This window comes from Phoca vitulina, unplaced genomic scaffold (genome assembly GCF_004348235.1).
Source record: "Phoca vitulina isolate PV1807 unplaced genomic scaffold, GSC_HSeal_1.0 scaffold36, whole genome shotgun sequence".
Taxonomy (NCBI): Eukaryota; Metazoa; Chordata; class Mammalia; order Carnivora; family Phocidae; genus Phoca; species Phoca vitulina.
Genome location: NW_022589739.1, coordinates 8,525,007 through 8,546,656, shown reverse-complemented (window position 1 = coordinate 8,546,656; position 21,650 = coordinate 8,525,007). Strand labels below are relative to the sequence as shown.

Here is a 21,650-nt window from a genome sequence, read left to right as displayed (position 1 = left end):
GTATCGCTGCTGGAAAAATGCAGCTGAAGAGCCCTGGACTGGCGACCCTATCCAACCATTTACAGTTCCCTAACACAGCTCCCAGAATGTGTTTGTGGAATGTGTGCTGCTGACCTCTTCTTACATAAGTACAGCACAGCAAGTCTCCCGTCTGCCTCCATTGTTCTTCTTTTTCATTGTTTTCTTTGCTATTCTCGCCCACTTCAGAATATTTCTAACAAGTTCCACGAAAAAATCCTGCTGAAATTTTGGTTTGCATTATACTGAATTTATAGCTTAATGTGGGAGAATTGACATTAGCATCATAGGAGGCCCTGGGTTTCCTGTCTTTGCAAAAATTGCTGCCCCTGCCTGGAAGGCCCTCCCTTCTTTTTTGTCTGAGACTGTATTCCTCAGCCCAAATTCTGTTTTCCTCTGTGAATCCCTCCCTGACTTTCCAAATCAAACAAGGCACTGATGCTCCTAATGTTCCTTGTGCTTTATATGACTCTCCATTAGAGAAATTATCACACTGAATTAGTTTGCTTTCTATCCTCCATCTCCCACCAGCCTGAATTCCTTGAGGTGTGGGGGCCTTGTCTTTGTATCTTTCTAATTCTAGCACAGACCACATGCAGGCGGGGCTCAGGAAATGTCTGTGGGATGGCCGCTGGGTTCTAGTCCAGCTCTGCCACACCTCACCTTGTCATTTCACCTCTCTGGAACCAACTTTTCCTCATGTGTAAAATGAGAAGGTGCTAAAGTCACATGTAAGATAAACTAACCTTGAAGGAAAAAAACGAGCCTGAGGAAAAGCAGCAGCAATAACAACCAAAAACAGTGAAGAAATTAGAATAATTTCTAAATGTGGCTTTTAAGGTAGTGAAACTATTCTGTATGATACCATAATGGTAGATACAAGTCACTATCCATTTGTCAAAACCCACAGAATATACACCACCAAGAGTGAACCCTAATGTGAACTATGGACTTTGGGTGATAACAATGTGTCAGTGTAGGCTCATGGCTTGTAACACATGTACCTTCTGGTGGGGATGTTGATAACAGGCAGAAGCTGTGTGTGTACGGGCAAGGGTATATGGAATATCTCTGTAATGGCTGCTCAATTTTGCTGCAAATCTAAAACTGCTCTAAAAATTAACTCTAAAAAAAAAAAATGCCTAGAATATATAGATTTTTTTTTAGTTTTATTTAAATTCCAATCAGTCAATATACATTATAATATTAGTCTCAGGTGTACAATCTAGTGATTCAACACTTCCATACAATATAAGTGTTTTGAAATTTCACTTTTATTATTGACTTAGCCTACTTTTGATTTGACAAGATTAGCTGCTTTTCAAACTGTTGAATAGAAATATTCATCCTTCTCTGTGTACAATGCAATTGTATACCTGCCTTGTTTCTAATTAAAATATACTTATTATATTTAATTAAAGTCTTAAAAAGAAAAAATTCAGAAAAATTTTCAGATGAAATCTTCTATTTTAGTAGGGATCACTTCTGTGACTCTGAACCCTGAATGCAATCACCCTTAAACAAAAGCACCATCTGCATTCATGGAGTCAATGAGCTGGATGACTCTCTTCTTACCCTTATTGTGAAGATAGGCTATAGCTGATGCGAGACTTTGAATAATCCACCTTGTCTCATTCTCAGAGAAATGCCCTTTCCTATCCAGAATTTCTTTGAGTTCTCCATCCTCACAAAGCTCCATCACCAGGTACATTTTCTGACATTATAGATTTATAAAGAGAGAGAGAGAGAGAGCAAATTATATAGTTGAGGATTTTAAAAATATTATATATTGCACATGTATCATAGAAATATGATCCCAACCTAAATCATCAATGTACTTATTCAAAATTATTTATTTCCTATCATGTACAAGATACTGTGCAGGATACTAGAGAACAAGGAGGTATAAGGCATAGTTCTTACCCTCAAGGAGCTCACAGCAGAGTTATAAATACAGTATCGTGTGGCGAGTGCCAACAGAAGGGGTATAGCCAAAACGGCATGAGGTTACCAAGGAAAGAAGCCTCTGCTTAAAGTCTGCTCCCTGAGGAGGTGATATTAAAGGCAGGTCTGGATAAACTGAATCGGGATTTATGGGTAGAGGATGTGGGTAAGAACGGGCTTAACGCATAGTATTCGCAAAGATTCCAAAGACTGACACAGCACTGGCTGTTGAAAGAATAATGAATATCTCCGTGTTAACAGCATTAGGAGTTTGGTGGGGCAGAGAAGAGTGGAGCGGGGAGGGGTGAGGCCGGAAAAAAACAGGTTGGTGCCAGGTTGTAAAGACTCTTGGATGTCATGCAGAGGAGTTTGGATTTTTTCCCCATATGCAGTAAGGAGCCACTGAAGTTTTTTAAGCTGGTGTCTGGAGCAGGGAGAAAGGTGTGTGCTATGATCAATTTTGCATTTCTAAATGAACACTCCAACAGTAATGGGCAGCAGGGCTCGGTGAACTTTTTCTCCAAAGGCCAGATCCAGATGGTAAATATTTTTGCCTTCGCAGGTCATACAATCTCTTTCGCAACTACTCAGCTCTGCTGTTACAGCGTAACAGCACCTATAAACAATACAACAGAACTGTATATATGTACTCTGAAATTTTAGTTCCATATACATTTCACGTGTCATCAAATATTACTTTAAAATTTTTTTTCAGTCATTTAAAAATCTAAAAAACTTAGCTTGTGGGCCATAAAAACACAGGCAGCATGCCAGATTCGGCTCGCACGCTATAGTACGCTGACCTCTACTTATGGAGGGTAGATATTTGAGGTACAGGATGTACACAAGAAGGGGAAGAAAAAAAATACGTGAAAAATGCCTAAGGGGAAGAAACAGTGGGACTTAGTAACTAATTAGGTATATATGGGAAAAAGCCACGGATGAAATGTCTCTTCCATATCTGCTGTTTCTGTTGATGTACATTAAGATCACTTTAGGTTTTCCCAAAGTCAAGTCATTTCTTGAGTCAAAAAGATTCACAGTCAACTAAAATACAAGCCTTTTTCATACCTATTTCATACCTTTCATAGACTACCTTCCATGTCTCCATTCCATCCTCTGCTGCTAAATTTTAGTAAATGTTTTTTAAGATTTTGGGGTCTGATTCTATTCTATCGCCACTATTAATGCAACTTCTGTGTTCAATCAGCAAGCACGAAAACAGGAACAGAAGATTAACACCCCTTCTTCTAACAGTCAAAATTCTGGTTCACTAAGCCTCAGGATGCTTTGGAATTTCAAAAGTCACTAAAGAATTGTGCAAAGTCTAACACATAAATAAGCTTTTGAACTGTGCCATATTTTTTCCACTGGTAGCACTGTAGGGATCATGGGTACATAAAATGGTAAGTGAACTATTTGGAAAGAAAAGTGACTTTAGCAGTGCTTACAATATAAATTGATGTTAATTTTAAATATGTAAGTTGATAAAAGTTATATCAATAAAATTTTTTAGAAGTCTTTTTATAATTATTAGAAATAATTGCATAGATCAGAACAGTTAGACTCACAAGAAACCATAACAAACTCTGACTAGATGATAGTACTAATACCACGGCCTACCTAATCAAGTAACAATTTCCATTCATCTTTAAGATAGCTTCAGTAGAAGTTCTAGGCATTTGTGTGAGTTAGTGTTGGGAGGAGGCAGATCTGATCTGGTGAATCAAGGGCCAGCAGTGCATTAAAATAAATAAACCAGCAAACCAGTCGCAGATGATGATTTCCTTTGCCTTCAAACTATTCTAGATTTGGACTCCCACTTGTGCCAAGATGGAGTAACAGACTGACCCTCCCTCCTGAAACAACTTAAGAAATGGACAAAACCTATAAAACAACAATTTTCAGACATTAGACATCAGGCAACAAAGGGCGATGATTCCTGAAAGACAGGACACACACGGAGCAAGCCCCATGATCATTCCAGCTTACTGTCCAGAGAGAGTTTCCAGGCCATGGGGCAGTGAGAAGGAATACAAAGAGAGCCCCGCAGTCTCCATGAATTGAGGAAAGGGGGCTGGGAGTCCAGAAAGGCCAAGACAACTTAAGTTCACAAGACAGAGTATCAAAAAGGAGAAAGCTGTACGTAGAGAAAGCTCCAGAGATTTGCAGAGGCTGCCCTTCAAGTCTTCAGCAGAGTACTGCTCAGTTCATGTGTATGAGGGAACTACCCAAAGCTGGATAAGGAACCATGCAAGAGGAACAGAGAGAATAATCACTGGAATATACACATGGCCAGAAAGAGCTTGTATTCCCATTAGCCAGAGTGGAAAATCTCATAATTCACAGGACATCAGGTAGAGTACTCTCAAAGGGTCCTACTTCTTTTTTTTTTTTTTTTTTTTAAAGATTTTTTATTTATTTATTTGAGAGAGACAGAATGAGAGAGAGCAAGCACATAAGAGGGGGAGGGTCAGAGGGAGAAGCAGACTCCCTGCCGAGCAGGGAGCCCGATGCGGGACTCGATCCAGGGACTCCAGGATCATGACCTGAGCCGAAGGCAGTCGCTTAACCAACTGAGCCACCCAGGCGCCCGGTCCTACTTCTTTAGTAAGAAAAAAATAGCCCTAGATCAAAGGTTGCTCTGGCTTAAAGCAAGCTTCAGAAGTATTAGACTGTTTCCAAATAACTATGTCCTACAATAAAGCTTAAGAGTAGTTATAAGAATATAAAAATATCTAGTGTCCAATCAAAACCTAACAAGCATATAAAAAAGAAGGAAAATATAACCCATAATGGACAAAAAAAATCAATCGAACTTGACCTAGAAATGACACACATGATAAATTAGTAGAAAAGAACATTAAAAGCTATTATAACTATATTTAATAAGGAGGAGTAAATACTGAGCATGTTGAATAAAAAGGTGGAAGATACACAAAAGAATCAAATCAAATTTCTGTTGGAAAAGAGAAACAGCACACATGATGTTACAGGAAAAGAGATGACTGAATCTGAAGACATTGCGATGAAAACTCTGTTAAATGAAACAAAGAGAGAAAAAATATTGATAAAAATGAATAGAGCATCAGCAAGCTGTGGACAATACCAAGCAGTCTAACACGGGTACTTGGGAGTCCCCACAGTGGGAGAAGGCAGAGAAAGTATTTGAACAAATAATGGCCAAAGATTTTCTAAATTTGAGAAAAGCCATAAACTCACAGATCCAAGAGGCTCCATGAACCCCAAGCATAAGAAACATGAGGAAAACTATAGCAAGGTATATGAAATCAAGTTGCTTAAAACTGAGGATAAAGAGCAACACTATTCTAAGAAGATTTGGGGATTAAAAAAATAATAACTCTAAGACTGAACTGAGTAGACTTCAGCACCATTGCCATACACTGCTCCCATGAAGGTTAACTGGTCTTTCATAGTTATTAAGCACTCCTAATGAATCAAACCGATTATTTCTACCTTAGAGACTGACAAAGGAAACAAAGAAGAATAGCTAACAATTAAAGAGACAGATCTTTATACCCATTTTTCCATTTAATCCTTCAACAACCAAATGAGGTTGATACTAATATTAAACCCATTTTTTAGATGAGGAAACTGAAGTATAGAGAGGTTGAGTAACATCATAATCTCATGGCTAATAAGTGGTAGAGCCAGGATTCAAATGCACAGGCAATCTGACGCCAGAGTCCACATGCCTAACCACATATTATACGGCCTCCAAGCAGAGAAACACCCAAACCCACCGGCACCAAACAATCCGGAGGCAGAATGGCAAATAACCCAGGCTTCACAACAACTGAAAATGAAAATTACAGGCATGTAAAAAGAATGATAACTTCTAGGGAAGAAGGACAATTAAACGCATTGGTAAAACACAGATGATAAAATACCTTCTGCACAGTGCCAAATATAACCATGCCAACTTTATTGGAAAGCTAACCTTGCAAAATGATGACGATATTCCAGAAGACCCTAATGGAGAAACCAAAGACCAAAGCAAAAGGAAAGCCATCTCTAAGGAAGCTCTAATCACTATCTGGTTGTGCATGAAGTTGTTTCAATTCTAAGCATTTGTTTGCAACAAGCCACCCAGAAATATCACCAAAGACATCAATCTAATCATCAGACACCTAATTACATAATCAATAATAAAAGCCCTCCAGAATGCCCTCATCAATCTCCAGTGACAGACACATGCCAAGGACTTGAGCAACCGTGCCCTACAGGGGTGACTTCAGAAGGCAACGATGTTCGTTTGTGATAATAACCACTTTGAAATGCATCACCTGATCAAGCCTTACCTTAGGCGTCTCAAACACTTGTTCCAGATGTATGATGTGTTCATGTTTCACACTTTTTAGGATGTTCACCTCCCGTTCGAGTAACTTCACAGCAGAGCTTCCAGCCTTTCATAATGAGGACGCATAGATTTCACATATGAATGTCACTCCTACATACCTCAATATAAAAGTTCCTGTTATTTTTACATTTTTTCCCTACATTTTTTGGAGAAGTTCCTTTTTCAAAAGATAACATGCAATTTATTTCCATGATAAGATTAAATTATGGTCCTTCTTTCCTTTGTCCAATTTTAAGTTACATATAATTTGGCCTCAAGCCACATCTGTTTCTTGGACTGTTTCTATAAATTAACTACAACATGGGCTCTGTCCCCCTGACAGATTATTCCAATTTTGAATATGCCTTTCAGTATTTCCTTCAAAATCATGTTCATCCTTTGATGTTAGCATAATAAAACCAATATCTACCTTCCAGGGACATCATTTGGAGAAGATAAAAACAAAATGTTTTTCTTCTGCTTTGTTATTGTTTTATTTTGATTGTATTTATATATACTTACATATAAAGTATATATATTTATATATAAAAGAAATAATAGGCAGTGAGATTCTACACCTAGCCCTGCAATTATCACTTCCTGATACCCTTAGCTTCAAAATTACCTGAGAGAGAGAGAGAGAAATATCTTGCCTTCAGATCAGTCTAACTCCTGCTTTATCTCCTTACATGTACCCCTTAACCATACCTGATGGCAAAAGATAAAGGCAGGCACACCCCAGGGAGCACAAATCAGGGTGCAACTAATTTTCTACAAAGTCATCTAAGAAATTCTGGAAGGGCTTTTTCTACCCTCAGCACCACTACCACCACCCCAATCGTCACCCCATTGATATCTAAATTAACATCCTTATCTGAAGAAAAGCATTGCCCTCATCCACATAAAAATATCCCAGAAAGGGATTACAGAGGTCTTATCCCTCCTCTCCCCTCCCCATGCCCCCAGCAAGTTTGGAGAATACATAATAGTTCCTAAAGGACTGGAAAGGAATGGATCACAGGGCAAACTTTACCTAGTTAACATTTTACCTAGGGCCATCCCTGCTTCCAATGACCTCTATCCTTCTACGTTACTATCTCAGGAATGAGTAGGAAACCACCTGCCCACTATACCCTGCCCAAGGAGGATGAAAGTCACATTTTAAGGTTATCCTAGAAGGTCAAGGGAAAAAGTAACTGTGAGGTGTGAATTCTTATCTAGACTAGATGTGGAAAGTTACCACAATTTCTCCTAATATCAGTCTCAATTCTGTTCCTACCTCCCTTCCCAAATGGCTTGACCTGCATATAATGAAGTAATATATTATCCAATTCATATATTGACTATATAAATTTATTTGACTTTACTGGTGTTTGTAAATGCTTATCATCAATATGTGTGTGCAAGATGATGAATTCCTAAAGTTGCAAGCAGGTACCTGGCTGTGTAAACCTAAAACCTAGCCCCTAACCCTACCTGACACCAAAGGGGCAAAGGAAAGAACATGCCATGTAGCACCATGATTCTAGAATTCTAAAGATTTCTAGTAAGGCTCTAGATCTCCCTTTATTAAGACGTATATGTTACCTTATTAAACTTTAGGAAGAAATGGTATGTAATTTACTATAGTTTGTTTTAAAGAATACATAAAACTTACTATTTCATTTTGTAAATGTAATATTTATCATCACAAGCCTAAGAAAAAAACACTGTATTTTGTCTTCTGTTTTTTCCAGGCACAGAAGTTTTTTTTTTTTAAAGTTAATGAAATGATCAAGATGTAAACGAGAATCTCCCTTAAAGAGAAGCCCAGTCATTGTCCACTCCAGGAGAAATCAGAGCAGGTGGGATAAATAATCACAGGAGGAAACGGAATCAAAGGAGAAGAAAGGATAAGGAGAAAAGTCGTTCAGAAGCACCTGCATCAGGAGACAGTGCCAAGACTTAACCTAGCTAAGCAATCTCTAGCCCCCAGCCCTACAACTACAGACCTAGAATCAGCCCTAACTTTCAACTCACTCTGGAAAACTTTACCCTTACTTGGTTATATTGGTTATGTTAGTTGATGCTTCATTTGCTTTTCCCAGATAGCGCTTGTCTACTTGACTTCAAGAACTGGTCCCTTCCCAGAAGGCCAGGGCAAGGACCACACTTCCCCAAGGCAACAGCCCCGGCCCTGCCCTCAGGGTCAGCTGTGTTATCAGTGTGGACACCATACTGCCCATCCCCCCACCCCCCTCACCCCCCACCGCCAGCCCTGGCTCTGTGTCCTCAGTGTGGTGCTGCTAAGAAGTCTTACCTTGTCTTTGTTTACTTTTTTAATTGCCCACTTAGTTTCTGTTTCCTTGTCTGTGGCTTCAATGACCATTCCAAAACTCCCTTGTCCCAATATTTTTCCAAAGGTATAGAATTCCTGGATAAAAAAATAAGAGCTCCTTTGTCTCTCTCTGCCATTCATCAGGTATTAAAAATGAACACATAATACTGACAGATATCCACCCAAGGGAAGGGGGTTTCTGCTCCAGGGTACAATCAAGTAGAAGATACCACATCTTTGCTTCAATATTAATAAAAACATCTTAATTAACCAAAAATAAGTTTTGACAAATTTCATTAAATGTCCTTTGGAGGAAAACCATAAAAATCCTAATGGAGAAATATGGAAAACCTCAAAAGTACAAAAACAAACTACAATATTAAGGAAATGTCTTCATAAGAAAAAGGAGGAATGAAATATTAATGCACACATATCTGTGTGTTTATGTGTATAAAATACATTCACCAAAGAAATTATCCCCAAATTCTGAGAGCTATACTGTAAAATCAACACATATTAACCATTGAATACTTCCTGCTTTTCTGTTTACCAAGTAACACTTAATCTTCATTTTTTCTATCAAAAATTGCTTCTATTGTTTTATTCCTTTTGTTTTAGAAAAAGCAGTATCTGACAGAAATTTTAATATAAGTCAGCACTGGGAAGAAAATAAAAACCATCCTTAGTAACACTATCCAGACCAAGAATCCTTCCACTTATTATTTAACTTCTGATGGTAACTATACTTATCATGATGAGCATAGTGAAATGAGCAGAATTGTCAAATCACTAAGTTGTACAACTGGAACTAATATAACATTGTATGTCAACTACATTTCAACTTTTTTAAAAAAGCATAGTGCCTGACATAATAAGCACTCAATAAAAGTTAATATTATTAAAAAAAAAAAAAAAAAAAGAATGCACTGTTTTTTCCAACACTAGCACCCTGGTTCACACTGTAAAATAACAAACAAGTAACACATTTATACTTCGATTTCCTGTGAATTTGGTTGGGCTGGGGGGGTTAGTCTCCTTGATCCAAATCAATATCAGAGCATTAATAAGAGCAGGGTTTCTGGACACGTCATGCCTGGGGATTAGAACAGGACAGAAGAGCTGAAGGAATGCCACTAGGTGCAGCCTCTGCTGGGTTAGCAGCCAAAGCCTTTCCTGGAGATGCAACTCTCTCTCAGCAACCACTTTCACCTTTACCACACAACAGATAAATTAGCTGCTAGTCTTCATACCTTTTGCTGCCGCTTACATTCTTGTCTTACTTTCATAAGAAAAGATTCAATGCCCAACTAATTACTCACCGGCTTCATGAAGGGATTCCCTGACTGACTCTGCACCATGGTAATTGTTCCATTATCTTGACTTCCCTCAGCACGTATGCATTGGTCCTCAAACACTATTATTACTTTCCTTCTTACAAACACTTTGGTTCATGTTTTTCTCCCAAGATGGTCTAGAAATTTCTTAAGAAGCTTTTCCTTTTGATTCCTTTAAAAAGCTTACCCTGAAACTTTGTAGGTAAAATATTCATGCTTGGCACATAGAGGGGAAAGTGGAAGGAAGGAAGAAAAGAAGGAAGGAAGGAAGGAAGAAATATTCAGCTTCAACATCTTAGAATTTCCTTAGATAGTTCCTTGTGATATATATTTTGTACAAAAATGGATAAAACACAACTCCTATTTTCTCAGAATTTGTAATCTGCTCAAGAGACAAGATTATCACTTAAGTCATAAAGTCTTAAGTTAAAAAAAATTCCAAAACAACATTGGGGCCAGAGACCACAGCTAAAATGCTGGGAAAATAGGTGAAAACATCACAAAAGAGGTAGCTTCTGAGATCGGCATGTGAGGGAACAAAGGCAAATAATTGAGAACTTTTTTTCTATAATCCAAGCAAAGCAAGGAAGGCATTCCAAAGGAACAGTGCAAATATGGAATGAATGAGTGAACTGGTAAATGAATGAATCAATCAATAAATCCAGTCAGCAAGCCAGCCAATCAGGAACCCTCTACATATACACACCTGCAAGAGAAGTGACAGACTGGCTATGTGGAGTTGAATCCTGGAGGAAGAGCTTTAGATTAATGGTCTTGAGTGTTGTGAATGCCAACTCCTAGACTCACACAGGGTACATCCTGCCCAAGGGATGGTCCCCAAAGCACTACTTTCAATGATTTATAATTACTTTGGTTCCTCCTTCTTCCTATTGCCACTTAATAGTGAGAATCAAAGTCAGAAAACTAAGATGACTAAAAGAAGACAAAACACTTTATTTTTTATCATATTTATATCCAACTCCCAACAACATATTATGAAAAATGAGTAAAATCCTAATTTTAATCATCATTTATCCGTTTTGTTTTCCACAGAACAAAATGATCTAAACTTTATAACCATCTCCCCAATTTTTCTTGACCTTTAAAAACTAAACTCCCATTTGCTCTTTAAACATACAGAACCACAACTTGGACACAGTATTTTAATACCATTTATATAGGATTTTTTAAATGAGGAATGGATATAGAAATAGCCCAACTGCCCAACTAGTTTTATAAACTAATCTTTTTCTTCAACTAACTGCTTTGACATCATTACATCGTGGTGAAAATAAGGAGGAAATGACTTCTTATTTGTAATAATTTTAAGAGGATGCTATAAAAATGGTAATGCAGATCTATTTTTATTGATATAGAAGTCCATGATATAGTGTAGAGTGTGAAAGCACATATGATATGATCCCATTATGAAAATGTGTGCATGTGAGGGTGCTGACACTGGTATGTGGAAAGATGCTCATCTAAATATTAAGAGTAGTTATCTCTGGATAGTAGAATTTTGGATGACTATAACTTCCTTTTTTATACTCTTCTGAAATGTTTAAAAACTTTACAATGAGCCTGTCCATTTAATGGGAGGAGAAAAACTTCAATTATGCTAGTTAAGGTTATTTCTTAAAAATCTGTATATATTTGAAATATTTCATAATTTAAAACAGAAAAAAAACTGAAAAGAAAAAATAGAATAACATACATGCACAGAAAAAATAAAAGTAATAAATGTTAAAATTGGTTCTATCTGGCTCATGATTTTTTTTTTCATTTTTCTATCTATATTTTCCTACTATTTTACGCTGAGTACATTTTATTTTTATAAAAGCTCTACTGCTAAATTTAAAACTCAGTAAATTTGTGGATTAAAAAAAAAATCCAGCGTTTTATTTAAAGTTATAAAAAGTTAGAATTACTCAGGAAGTTTTTCTGATCCCTTCAAGTAAATTGTCAAATATCTCTTGAAGCAACTTTTTAAAGTTATTTAACATGAATGCAATTTTCTTCTTGTAGTTGTTCTTGTTGTGGTTCTTTTAATCTGATGTTAAAGGAACACATTTTAATTTCTAAAAGGGTAATAACACTCAATCCATAATAATTAGAGTCCTTGGAAGATCAATTGGTACCATATTGGTATCCATCCAATCAAAAATGGAGGGGTCCACGAGGGAAATTCTGGCCTCACTACCAGTCATCAAAGAAATGAAAAGCCAAACCATCTCAAGTCATCTGTCTTGAAGAAGTCTACACAAAGACTCCAAGATTGCTCTCAGCAATGGCCAGGACCTAAAGACCAAAATGTTCTCATTTTGCTAATAAAAATGCCCTCTGCTTTAATTAAAGTCTGTTTGGTCCTCTATAAACAGAAAAAATAATTAGTCTGCATTTTCTTTTGTAAAGACTTTGACATACTTGAAACCCATAAATTTCTTCTTTTCTTCCCTTCCTTAGAGACTAATTTTTAAATCATTTTTGCCATTAACCATTGACTTAGATGTTCCTAGCAGTTTCACTTTGCTTTCTATTACCTGAATAGCAGCTCCATTGTCCATCCTTATGTGAGGAACCTTTCCTTCTGTAATGTTGCCCCGACTCCACTGTTGCTGAGATGTTTTTCTCTCCACATTTGAGGTTTTTGAGGGCTTACACCAAAAGGAATAAAAAAATTAAGATGTAATATACTTGCAGTACAAATACAATGTGCTTGTATCTTGACAAAATAAGAACTCTAATTTCAATAATCTGACAAATCTTTAATGTGTGCCATGATATTTACTGTCTTTTCCAAATTCTAAGCCCTATATGATTCATTGGCTCATTATGCTAAAAGGGACCACAAGAAACCAGCCATTCAATCTAATCCCCTGAATCCAGGCAAGTTCGCATGATAACCTGCATCACAAATCTAATAGAACTTACCTATTGATTCTTTAAAATCACAAGAGAAGGCAACTTCAGAGCTTTCTCAATCACCCTTGTTTCAAAACATAACAGTCATCCCCAGTAGGTTATATATAAAAAATTATTGACCAAACATTCACAAAATATCCTTTGAATGAAAACAATATAGTAACAAGACACTCAGAGATGTCTATATGGCAATAACTATACTATAATACAAATAAAAAATAACAGTTTAAGGTGAAAATTTGAAAAAGGTGCAACTCTGAGGACTGGGAACCCAACTTTTCTTAAACTTACTGCTCTCTGTCTCCAAAGTTGTGCTGTATCAACTACAATCTTCCACACTTGCCTCTTCTCTATAAAGGTAGAATACACCCAAACCAGTCCGACCAGGTAGTCATAGGTTGTAATTAATGTAAATTGGTTTTGCAAAGTATATTGGCTATCCCATCCAAAAACCAGGAATTGTCTTAAATAATAACCACCCTATATTTAACTACAACCATAAATCCCATTCTGCATCAGTTGAAGAAAATGCCCCAAAATTCAGATTTAATCCAACTTGAAAACCAATTCATTTCTGTATATACCATTAAAAAATAAAGAAGCTAAGGGGCGCCTGGGTGGCTCAGTCGTTAAGCGTCTGCCTTCGGCTCAGGTCATGATCCCAGGGTCCTGGGATCGAGCCCCACATCGGGCTCCCTGCTCAGCGGGAAGCCTGCTTCTCCCTCTCCGTCTCCCCCTGCTTGTGTTCCCTCTCTTGCTGTGTCTCTCTCTGTCAAATAAATAAATAAAATCTTTAAAAAAATAAAATAAAATAAAATAAAGAAGCTGGAATAACATTCCAAATTATTCATGATCCTGGCAAATAACTAATTTGGCAGTGGATGGAAATATCATAAAAGAAATTATTAACCAATTTTGTTCACCTCTTACATAAGATAGAATGTTCTTTTAATAGTTAAGAAGGCAATGAATTAGCTGACAAGGGCCCAAGGGATACCGATGAATCTGAGGATGGGATTAGGAAATGGGATTCCAACTTATGTTGGGATAGAGAATCTTCAATATTTACCATATCTTTCCCAGAGGAACTATCTATGCTGGTTTGGTTTTCTTTTTTCCTCTCCGGTGAAACCATAAATTCTGAGCTGCCAATGCTTGATGCTTGGGACATTTCCACCACAGAAATTGGAGAAAGCCTTGTTTTACAGGCACATACAATAAATGCACCTTTCTTAGAAGTAGATGAACAGTTGGAACATTTTGTGGATTTTTTACCAAAGCCACTATTGGCCATTTGCTTAACTCTGCAAAAAAAGCAACTTGAAAGAAGTTTCTACTCTTCGAGGAAAAGAATCAGACCAAAAGGGACAAGGTACGCCGATGGTGAAAACTGTAACTTCCAGTTGGCGAGGTCCTTAGAGGAATGATGCACTACACTTACATTCACACATGAGAGCTGGAGAAAGAAAAGAAATCATAATTTAGAAAGTTCCTTCTTATTCTATCACACTCCTATGAATCAGAGAAAAACTAGCAACTAGCACCAAAGGCATCTTGCCTATGCATGAAAAGTTAATATTTACAGCAAAATTAGGACATATTTCTAAAAACCAATGGATTGTCATTTTTCAAAATTTAATTCTTGAACTCCAGACATCTTATTTACTTAACAATTGAAAGAATCATTTCTGTTCAGAACCATAAAATTGCTGAAAAGCATGGTCTAAGGAAATCAATTTGGTGGGCTGACATCAATTTTTTTTAATTCTAAGAAGATAATATGAGTATTTTGCATAGATCCTTGGTAACTTCTATAAAACTTCTAATTATAAAGCTATATAGGTGGAGGATGTTTGTGTATGTGTATGTACTCAGTCACAGTATAAGGCATTTTTTATTGAAGTATAATTGACATACAACATCATATTAGTTTTACATATACAACATAATGATTCAACATTTATACACATTACAAAATTATCGCCATGATAAGTCTAGTTCATCTGTCACCATTTATTACAATATTATTGACTATATTTCCTGTGTTGTATTTTTTTACATCCCTGTGACTTGTAACTGGAAGTTTGTTTTAACCCCCTTCACCTGTTTTACCCATCCACTACCCCCCCTTCCTTTTTTTTTATATTCATATATTCCTTTATTACAACAATGTTTGCAATTGAAAAATACTGGGAACAATCAATATGTCCATACATGAGAGTAATTGAATAAACTAATATAACTACATCATGAAATACTCTACAACTCTAAAAAAGAATGAGGAAGACCTCTATGAACTAATATAACGTGATTTCCAGACATCCATGGCATGTCGCCTTTTCTACAAGAAGGGGAAATAAAATATATATGAATTTCTTAATTGTTTCCAACAATTTACAAGAAACTAATGACGTGGGTATCCCACAATGGGATAAAAAGAAATGGTATGTACCTTTCTGCATACACTTCTTTTGTACAGCTTACACCTTTGGAGCCATGTTATAATATTTTACATATCCAAAAAAAGCAATAAGAATGGGTAAAGGGAACCCAAAATTAGTAACAAAGATAACCAAATAAACCTAATTATATTTCCAATAAATAACCATACCCTAGAGGAAGAAAAAGAACCAAGTAACTTGGAACACAATATTCTGTACAGCCCAACTATCTATAAGACTATGTTGAACCATAGTTAATTGGTTTGTTTTACAAAATGATATAGGTTAGTCATTCTGAAAATAATTTCTGGATATTCTAGGGTTGAACAAATAAGTAAATATATTGAGAATAATGAAAGCCAAGTTTCTCACTGCCAGAGAAGTGAATTAAAATATGGGAAGGGCAAAGACTGAAATCAATCCTGTGATGTTGGACCAGAATTGGGGCTATCATTATGAACTCTTGGTGGGTTTTTTTTGTTTTTTGTTTTTTTTAATTATTATGTTAATCACCAAATATTACATCATTAATTTTTGATGTAGTGTTCCATGATTCATTGTTTGCGTATAACACCCAGTGCTCCTAGCAGAACGTGCCCTCTTTAATACCCATCACCAGGCTAACCCATCCTCCCACCCCCCTCCCCTCTAGAACCCTCAGTTTGTTTTTCAGAGTCCATAGTCTCTCATGGTTCTTCTCCCCCTCCGATTTCCCCCCTTCATTCTTCCCCTCCTGCTATCTTGGTTTTTTTTAACATATAATGTATTGTTTGTTTCAGAGGTACAGATCTGTGATTCAACAGTCTTGCACAATTCATAGCGCTCACCATAGCACATACCCTCCCCAATGTCTATCACCCAGCCACCCCATCCCTCCCACCCCCCACCACTCCAGCAACCCTCAGTTTGTTTCCTGAGATTAAGAATTCCTCAGATCAGTGAGGTCATATGATACATGTCTTTCTCTGATTGACTTACTTCGCTCAGCATAACACCCTCCAGTTCCATCCACGTTGTTGCAAATGGCAAGATTTCATTCCTTTTGATGGCTGCATAATATTCCATTGTATATATATACCACATCTTCTTTATCCATTCATCTGTCGATGGACATCTTGGCTCTTTCCAGTTTGGCTATTGTGGACATTGCTGCTATAAACATCGGGGTGCACGTACCCCTTCGGATCCCTACATTTGTATCTTTGGGGTAAATACCCAGTAGTGCAATTGCTGGATCATATGGTAGCTCTATTTTCAACTTTTTGAGGAACCTCCATACTGTTTTCCAGAGTGGCTGCATCAGTTTGCATTCCCACCAACAGTGTAGGAGGGTTCCCCTTTACCCCCTCCTTCTTAATGTGGGTTGTGGGTTGTGGCAAAAAATAAAAAATAAATAAATAATAAAAGCTTAAAAATACTGGTATAAAACATTTATTACTGGGGTTTCAAATTTTAAACCTTACTCAGCTTATTATTAGAGCAAATTCATATTAACGCCTTCACAAAGGAGTAATTTTATTTTATAAAACTACTTATTTCTGAAAGTTCAAAGGCAATATTAGAATTGTCCTTATTTTTATATTCAAATAGCAAAAAAAGGAACTCTTGGGTGCTATTTTTCCTTGAGCATAGAAACAGGTCTGCCCAACATTCTGCCTAACTATTAGAGTTATTGGCAGCTATCTGGTGGCAAGTTGGAAAGATGTGAGCTGAGGAAGGAGAGAGAAATGTGTTCTGCAGTGCATATAAGAGAATACCTTGAGAAACTTCCAGAAGTAACTGGGAGTACATTAAGATGGTTTTTTACCATACTATTTCAGATAATACATAAAAATATATTTTGCAGTCCCCAATTGATAAGGCTAGAGATATATGGAATATACCTTTGCCCTTTGAACTGGAATAAACTTGACCAGAAGAGGAAGTTAGATTATCTTTATGTCCTTCAAGAAATGTCTTTCTAGTTTTAGTTGTCTAGTAAGACTAGTTTTCTAATCAGAAATGAATGCTACCTTTTGTCAATTCTTACCTATTGTGATTGTCATATTTTTTCTTATTGGATCTTTTGATATGTTGCATTGTTGAAAAAGGTTTCCTAATATTAAGGCATTCTTGCACTTACAGGATGAACCCTACATAATCACAATGGATGATTCTTTTAACGGTGAAAAACGGATACATATGTATTTTGAGCTTTCAGTTACATTCGTAAATTAAACTGGTCTATAATTTTCCTTTCAGCCATCTTCGTTAGGTTTGGATACAAGCTTCTGGCTGGTTTCATAAAATAAGTTGGGTATCTTCCATCTCACAATGTTTGGTAACAATTTGCATAGCATAGAATCTACAGGAAAATCTCCCAGGCACATAGGATTTTACGAAAAATATTGCTAGTAGTTTATCCAATATTTATTCTTCCATTATTCCTTACTAAGAGAATCCTGATTTTGACCAGGATGTACTCATTAAAAATCCTCCATTTCCCAGCCTCTTATGCAGCTTAGAAATGGCCATATGACTTATGAGCGTGAACCTTGGAGAATGTAAGCAAAGCTGTACTTAAAAAAAAAATTATATTCTTAAACCTTTATTAAAAAACAGAAAAAGGATAAAAATTTACATAAGTAGTCAAATCAAATACAGAAAAACATAATTAAAGAATAAATTTAAGATGAACGGAACAAAGAACTTCACTTTCATTGACTTTTGCCTATAGGGCCCCAAATACACAGACTCCTCACTACCACTCAGATTTCATATCTTACATCATCTCCCTTGCTCTAGATACACTAGCATTCTTGCTGTTCCTCAAATATGTCAACCCTATTCCGTTCCTATGGCTTTAGCCATTCTGTTTCTTTTGCCCAAGATGCTCTTCCTGCAGACATCTGCCTGGCTTGCCCCCTCTCTTCATGGTGCTTTCTCCTTCTTTGAGTGAACTTTTCTAACCACTGCATCTGAAACCGCAGGCCCATTCACTCTGCCCTCTTACCTCACTTCATTTTTATTCATAGCACTTGTCATTTCATTCAAGAAGTTCTCTACCAGAGTTCTTTCCTACTTTTAGGGACCAGATGGTTCCTATATAAACTATTTCAGAGTAATAAAAAGCCATCCAGTTCATTTCACTCAGCAAGAATAACCAAAACCTGACTGGGGCAGTGTTCTCAAAAAAGCAAAAGGCATTCTTACAAGCCAATTTTACTTGTGAATAAATGCAAAAATCCTAAATGCTATATATATATTTACCCCAGGTAATGTGTACAGCATATTCTAAGACTTTAGATAGAAAAAATGGGCAAGTCATCCCAATAAGTATGACCTTTCATCAAAGTTGTGTGAAAAAATTTTCCTGCTGTGATCAAAACTCACAATGGCAAACGCTGGAAAAGATATATAAAAAGTACCCTCCCGACAGGTGGAGGGAAAAAAGAATGCAACTGAGGCCACTAAAACACACACACACACACACACCCCTCTTACAAATGTCAGGCCTTGTTTTTCAAGTATAGGTAGCAAGACAAAGAAAACTCAGAATGTACCTACATACACTTTGCAAAATGATTTAACTTCAGGCCTTAGAAGAAAATGCTTTGCATTTCAAGTTAAATATAAAGCCTGTAACCATCAATGACTCAGAGCAGTTGAGTAGATCTGCAAATAACAGCTTTTCTGTATAGGAAAAATAGTACTTTCTCTCTGCAAGTGTAGAAAAGTCCCACGTAAGATGTGTAAGACATTGTTTTATGCATGCATTAAGAATACTGACTTTATAGTACTTTTTATAAGAAACTGAAAGAAGAGTTCATAATGTGAGGGTTTATTTAAAGTGTATCTGAGCTTTCTGCCCGTGGATGCCGCCGAGTAAGCATCGTTAAAGTCTCCCCTCCCACCGCCGTGATGTCTAAGTCAGAGTCTCCCAAAGAGCTTGAACAGCTGCAGAAGCTCTTCATCAAAGGTTTGAGCTTTGAAACAACCGATGAGAGTCTGAGGAGCCATTTTGAGCAATGGGGAACGCTTATGGACCGTGTGGTAATGAGAGATCCAAACACCAAGCGCTCCAGAGGCTTTGGGTTTGTCACGTATGCCACTGTGGAGGAGGTGGATGCAGCCATGAATGCAAGGCCACACAAGGTGGATGGAAGAGGTGTGGAACCAAAGAGGGCTGTCTCAAGAGAAGATTCTCAAAGACCTGGTGCCCACTTAACTGTGAAAAAGATTTTTGTTGGTGGCATTAAAGAAGACACTGAAGAACATCATCTAAGAGATTATTTTGAACAGTATGGGAAAATTGAAGTGATTGAGATCATGACTGACCGAGGCAGTGGCAAAAAGAGAGGTTTTGCTTTTGTAACATTTGATGACTCTGTAGACAAGATTGTCATTCAAAAATACCCTACTGTGAATGGCCACAACTATGAAGTAAGGAAAGCCCTATCTAAGCAAGAGATGGCTAGTGCTTCATCCAGCCAAAGAGGTCAAAGTGGTTCTGGAAACTTTGGTGGTGGTCGTGGAGGTGGTTTTGGTGGGAATGACAACTTTGGTCGTGGACGGAACTTCAGTGGTCGAGGTGGCTTTGGTGGCAGTCGAGGTGGTGGATACGGTGGCAGTGGGGATGGCTGTAACGGATTTGGTAATGATGGAAGCAACTTTGGAGGCGGCGGAAGTTATAATGATTTTGGCAATTACAACAATCAATCCTCAAATTTTGGACCCATGAAAGGAGGAAATTTTGGAGGCAGAAGCTCTGGCCCCTATGGTGGTGGAGGCCAATACTTTGCCAAACCACGAAACCAAGGTGGCTGTGGTGGTTCCAGCAGCAGCCGTAGCTACGGCAGCGGCAGAAGGGTCTAATCACTGCCAGGAAACAAAGCTTAGCAGGAGAGGAGAGCCAGAGAAGTGACAGGGAAGCTACAGGTTACAACAGATTTGTGAACTCAGCCAAGCACAGTGGTAGCAGGGCCTCGCTGCTACACAGAAGACATGTTTTAGACAATACTCATGTGTACGGGCAAAAAACTCGAGGACTGTATTTGTGACTAATGGTGTAACAGGTTATTTTAGTTTCTGTTCTGTGGAAAGTGGAAAGCATTCCAACAAAGGGTTTTAATGTAGTTTTTTTTTTTTTTTTTTGCACCCATGCTGTTAATTGCTAAATGTAATAGTCTGATCATTACGCTGAATAAATGTGTCTTTTTTTAAATGTGCTGTGTAAAGTTAGTCTACTCTGAAGCCATCTTGGTATACTACCCCAACAGTGTGAAGTTAGAACTCCTTCAGGGTGATGCCAGGTTCCATTCGAAATTGATTTGCAACCTGCTTGGGCACAGAAGCCATTGTCTCCACAAACCTTGGTGTAGTTGAACTGACAGTTAATGGGTTGTGACCCGGAGTTCACCATTAAAAGGGTCACCCAAGCAAAGTCCTAGAGTTTATTTGGTTATTAATATGACTGTTGGCACATCTTATGCAATATATCTAAATTGAATTATGGTATCAGATAAAATTATAGATGGGATTAAAGCTTGTGTATCCATTATCATGTGTAATCAATAAACAATTTAATATTCTCTTGAAAAAAAAAATAAAGTGTATCTGAGTTCCTTCATTATAAACAGTACTCCTAAAAGCATGCTTACCATATCCTTCAAGTTTTACTATATATCTATCTACATATTGGTACATATTAAATTTCCCATTTTCAAGATGGCTTTTTTTGTGGATCTAAAAACAATTGTCCTTTTCTCAGCTCTGCTCAGAAAGCATTTCCTTAAAATTTTCCTTCAATTTCTCAAAATAAATCATATTTTCATCATATCACTGACACTGATGTAGACTTCCGAGTACTTTCTTGCTCCAGTTTCTGATTTATCCGTTGCCCTCCATGTATTTAGGAGCTCTACTCAGAAGGCACAGGAGTTCCTATTACTCACTGAGTTTCTTTTCCACCCTCCAACCTACCAACCACCACATCTGCCCAAGTAATGTTCTACTTTCTCACCACAGCGATTCTAAAACAATGGGTTGAATAGCTGCATGCAAAATTTCTTGACAAGAATTAGATTTCAAATTTAATTTCTTTTTGGCTGGCTGGATTCTAATCATTTTAGCTTAAAAACCAAAATAGAACAAATGTTTACTCACATTTATTTCTTTCTCATTTATGAATTGATCTGAAAGATTTGTTACTAAAATAAATCTACTATCTAGCAGGCCAAATGATGTCATTCATATTTTAGAGGCATAGAATTAATCAAGCATTGCAAACCTATCTTTATGTAAACTCAAAGATGAATAACTCTTTTTCTATGGAA

General features: G+C 37.1%; 2 protein-coding genes across 3 annotated transcripts in view; one reads left to right on the top strand and one right to left on the bottom strand.

Annotated features, from left to right (window-relative positions):
• The window catches only part of STK33 (serine/threonine kinase 33), a 68,270-nt gene extending 54,081 nt beyond the window's left edge, over positions 1-14,189 (bottom strand). For both annotated transcript variants that reach the window (XM_032427375.1, XM_032427376.1), the window contains exons 1-5: positions 13,965-14,189; positions 12,514-12,627; positions 8,622-8,735; positions 6,285-6,389; positions 1,594-1,732 (exon numbers count right to left, since the gene is read on the bottom strand). In XM_032427375.1, coding sequence (XP_032283266.1) covers positions 1,594-1,732; positions 6,285-6,389; positions 8,622-8,735; positions 12,514-12,627; positions 13,965-14,189 — 697 coding nt within the window. The remainder of the gene's footprint in view (positions 1-1,593; positions 1,733-6,284; positions 6,390-8,621; positions 8,736-12,513; positions 12,628-13,964) is intronic.
• A 5,047-nt stretch (positions 14,190-19,236) lies between these two features.
• On the top strand, positions 19,237-20,190 carry LOC116646232 (heterogeneous nuclear ribonucleoprotein A1-like). Its single transcript, XM_032426823.1, has one exon. It carries the CDS (start codon positions 19,237-19,239, stop codon positions 20,188-20,190), a length of 954 nt encoding a protein of 317 aa, XP_032282714.1.
• The last annotated feature ends 1,460 nt before the right edge of the window (positions 20,191-21,650 follow it).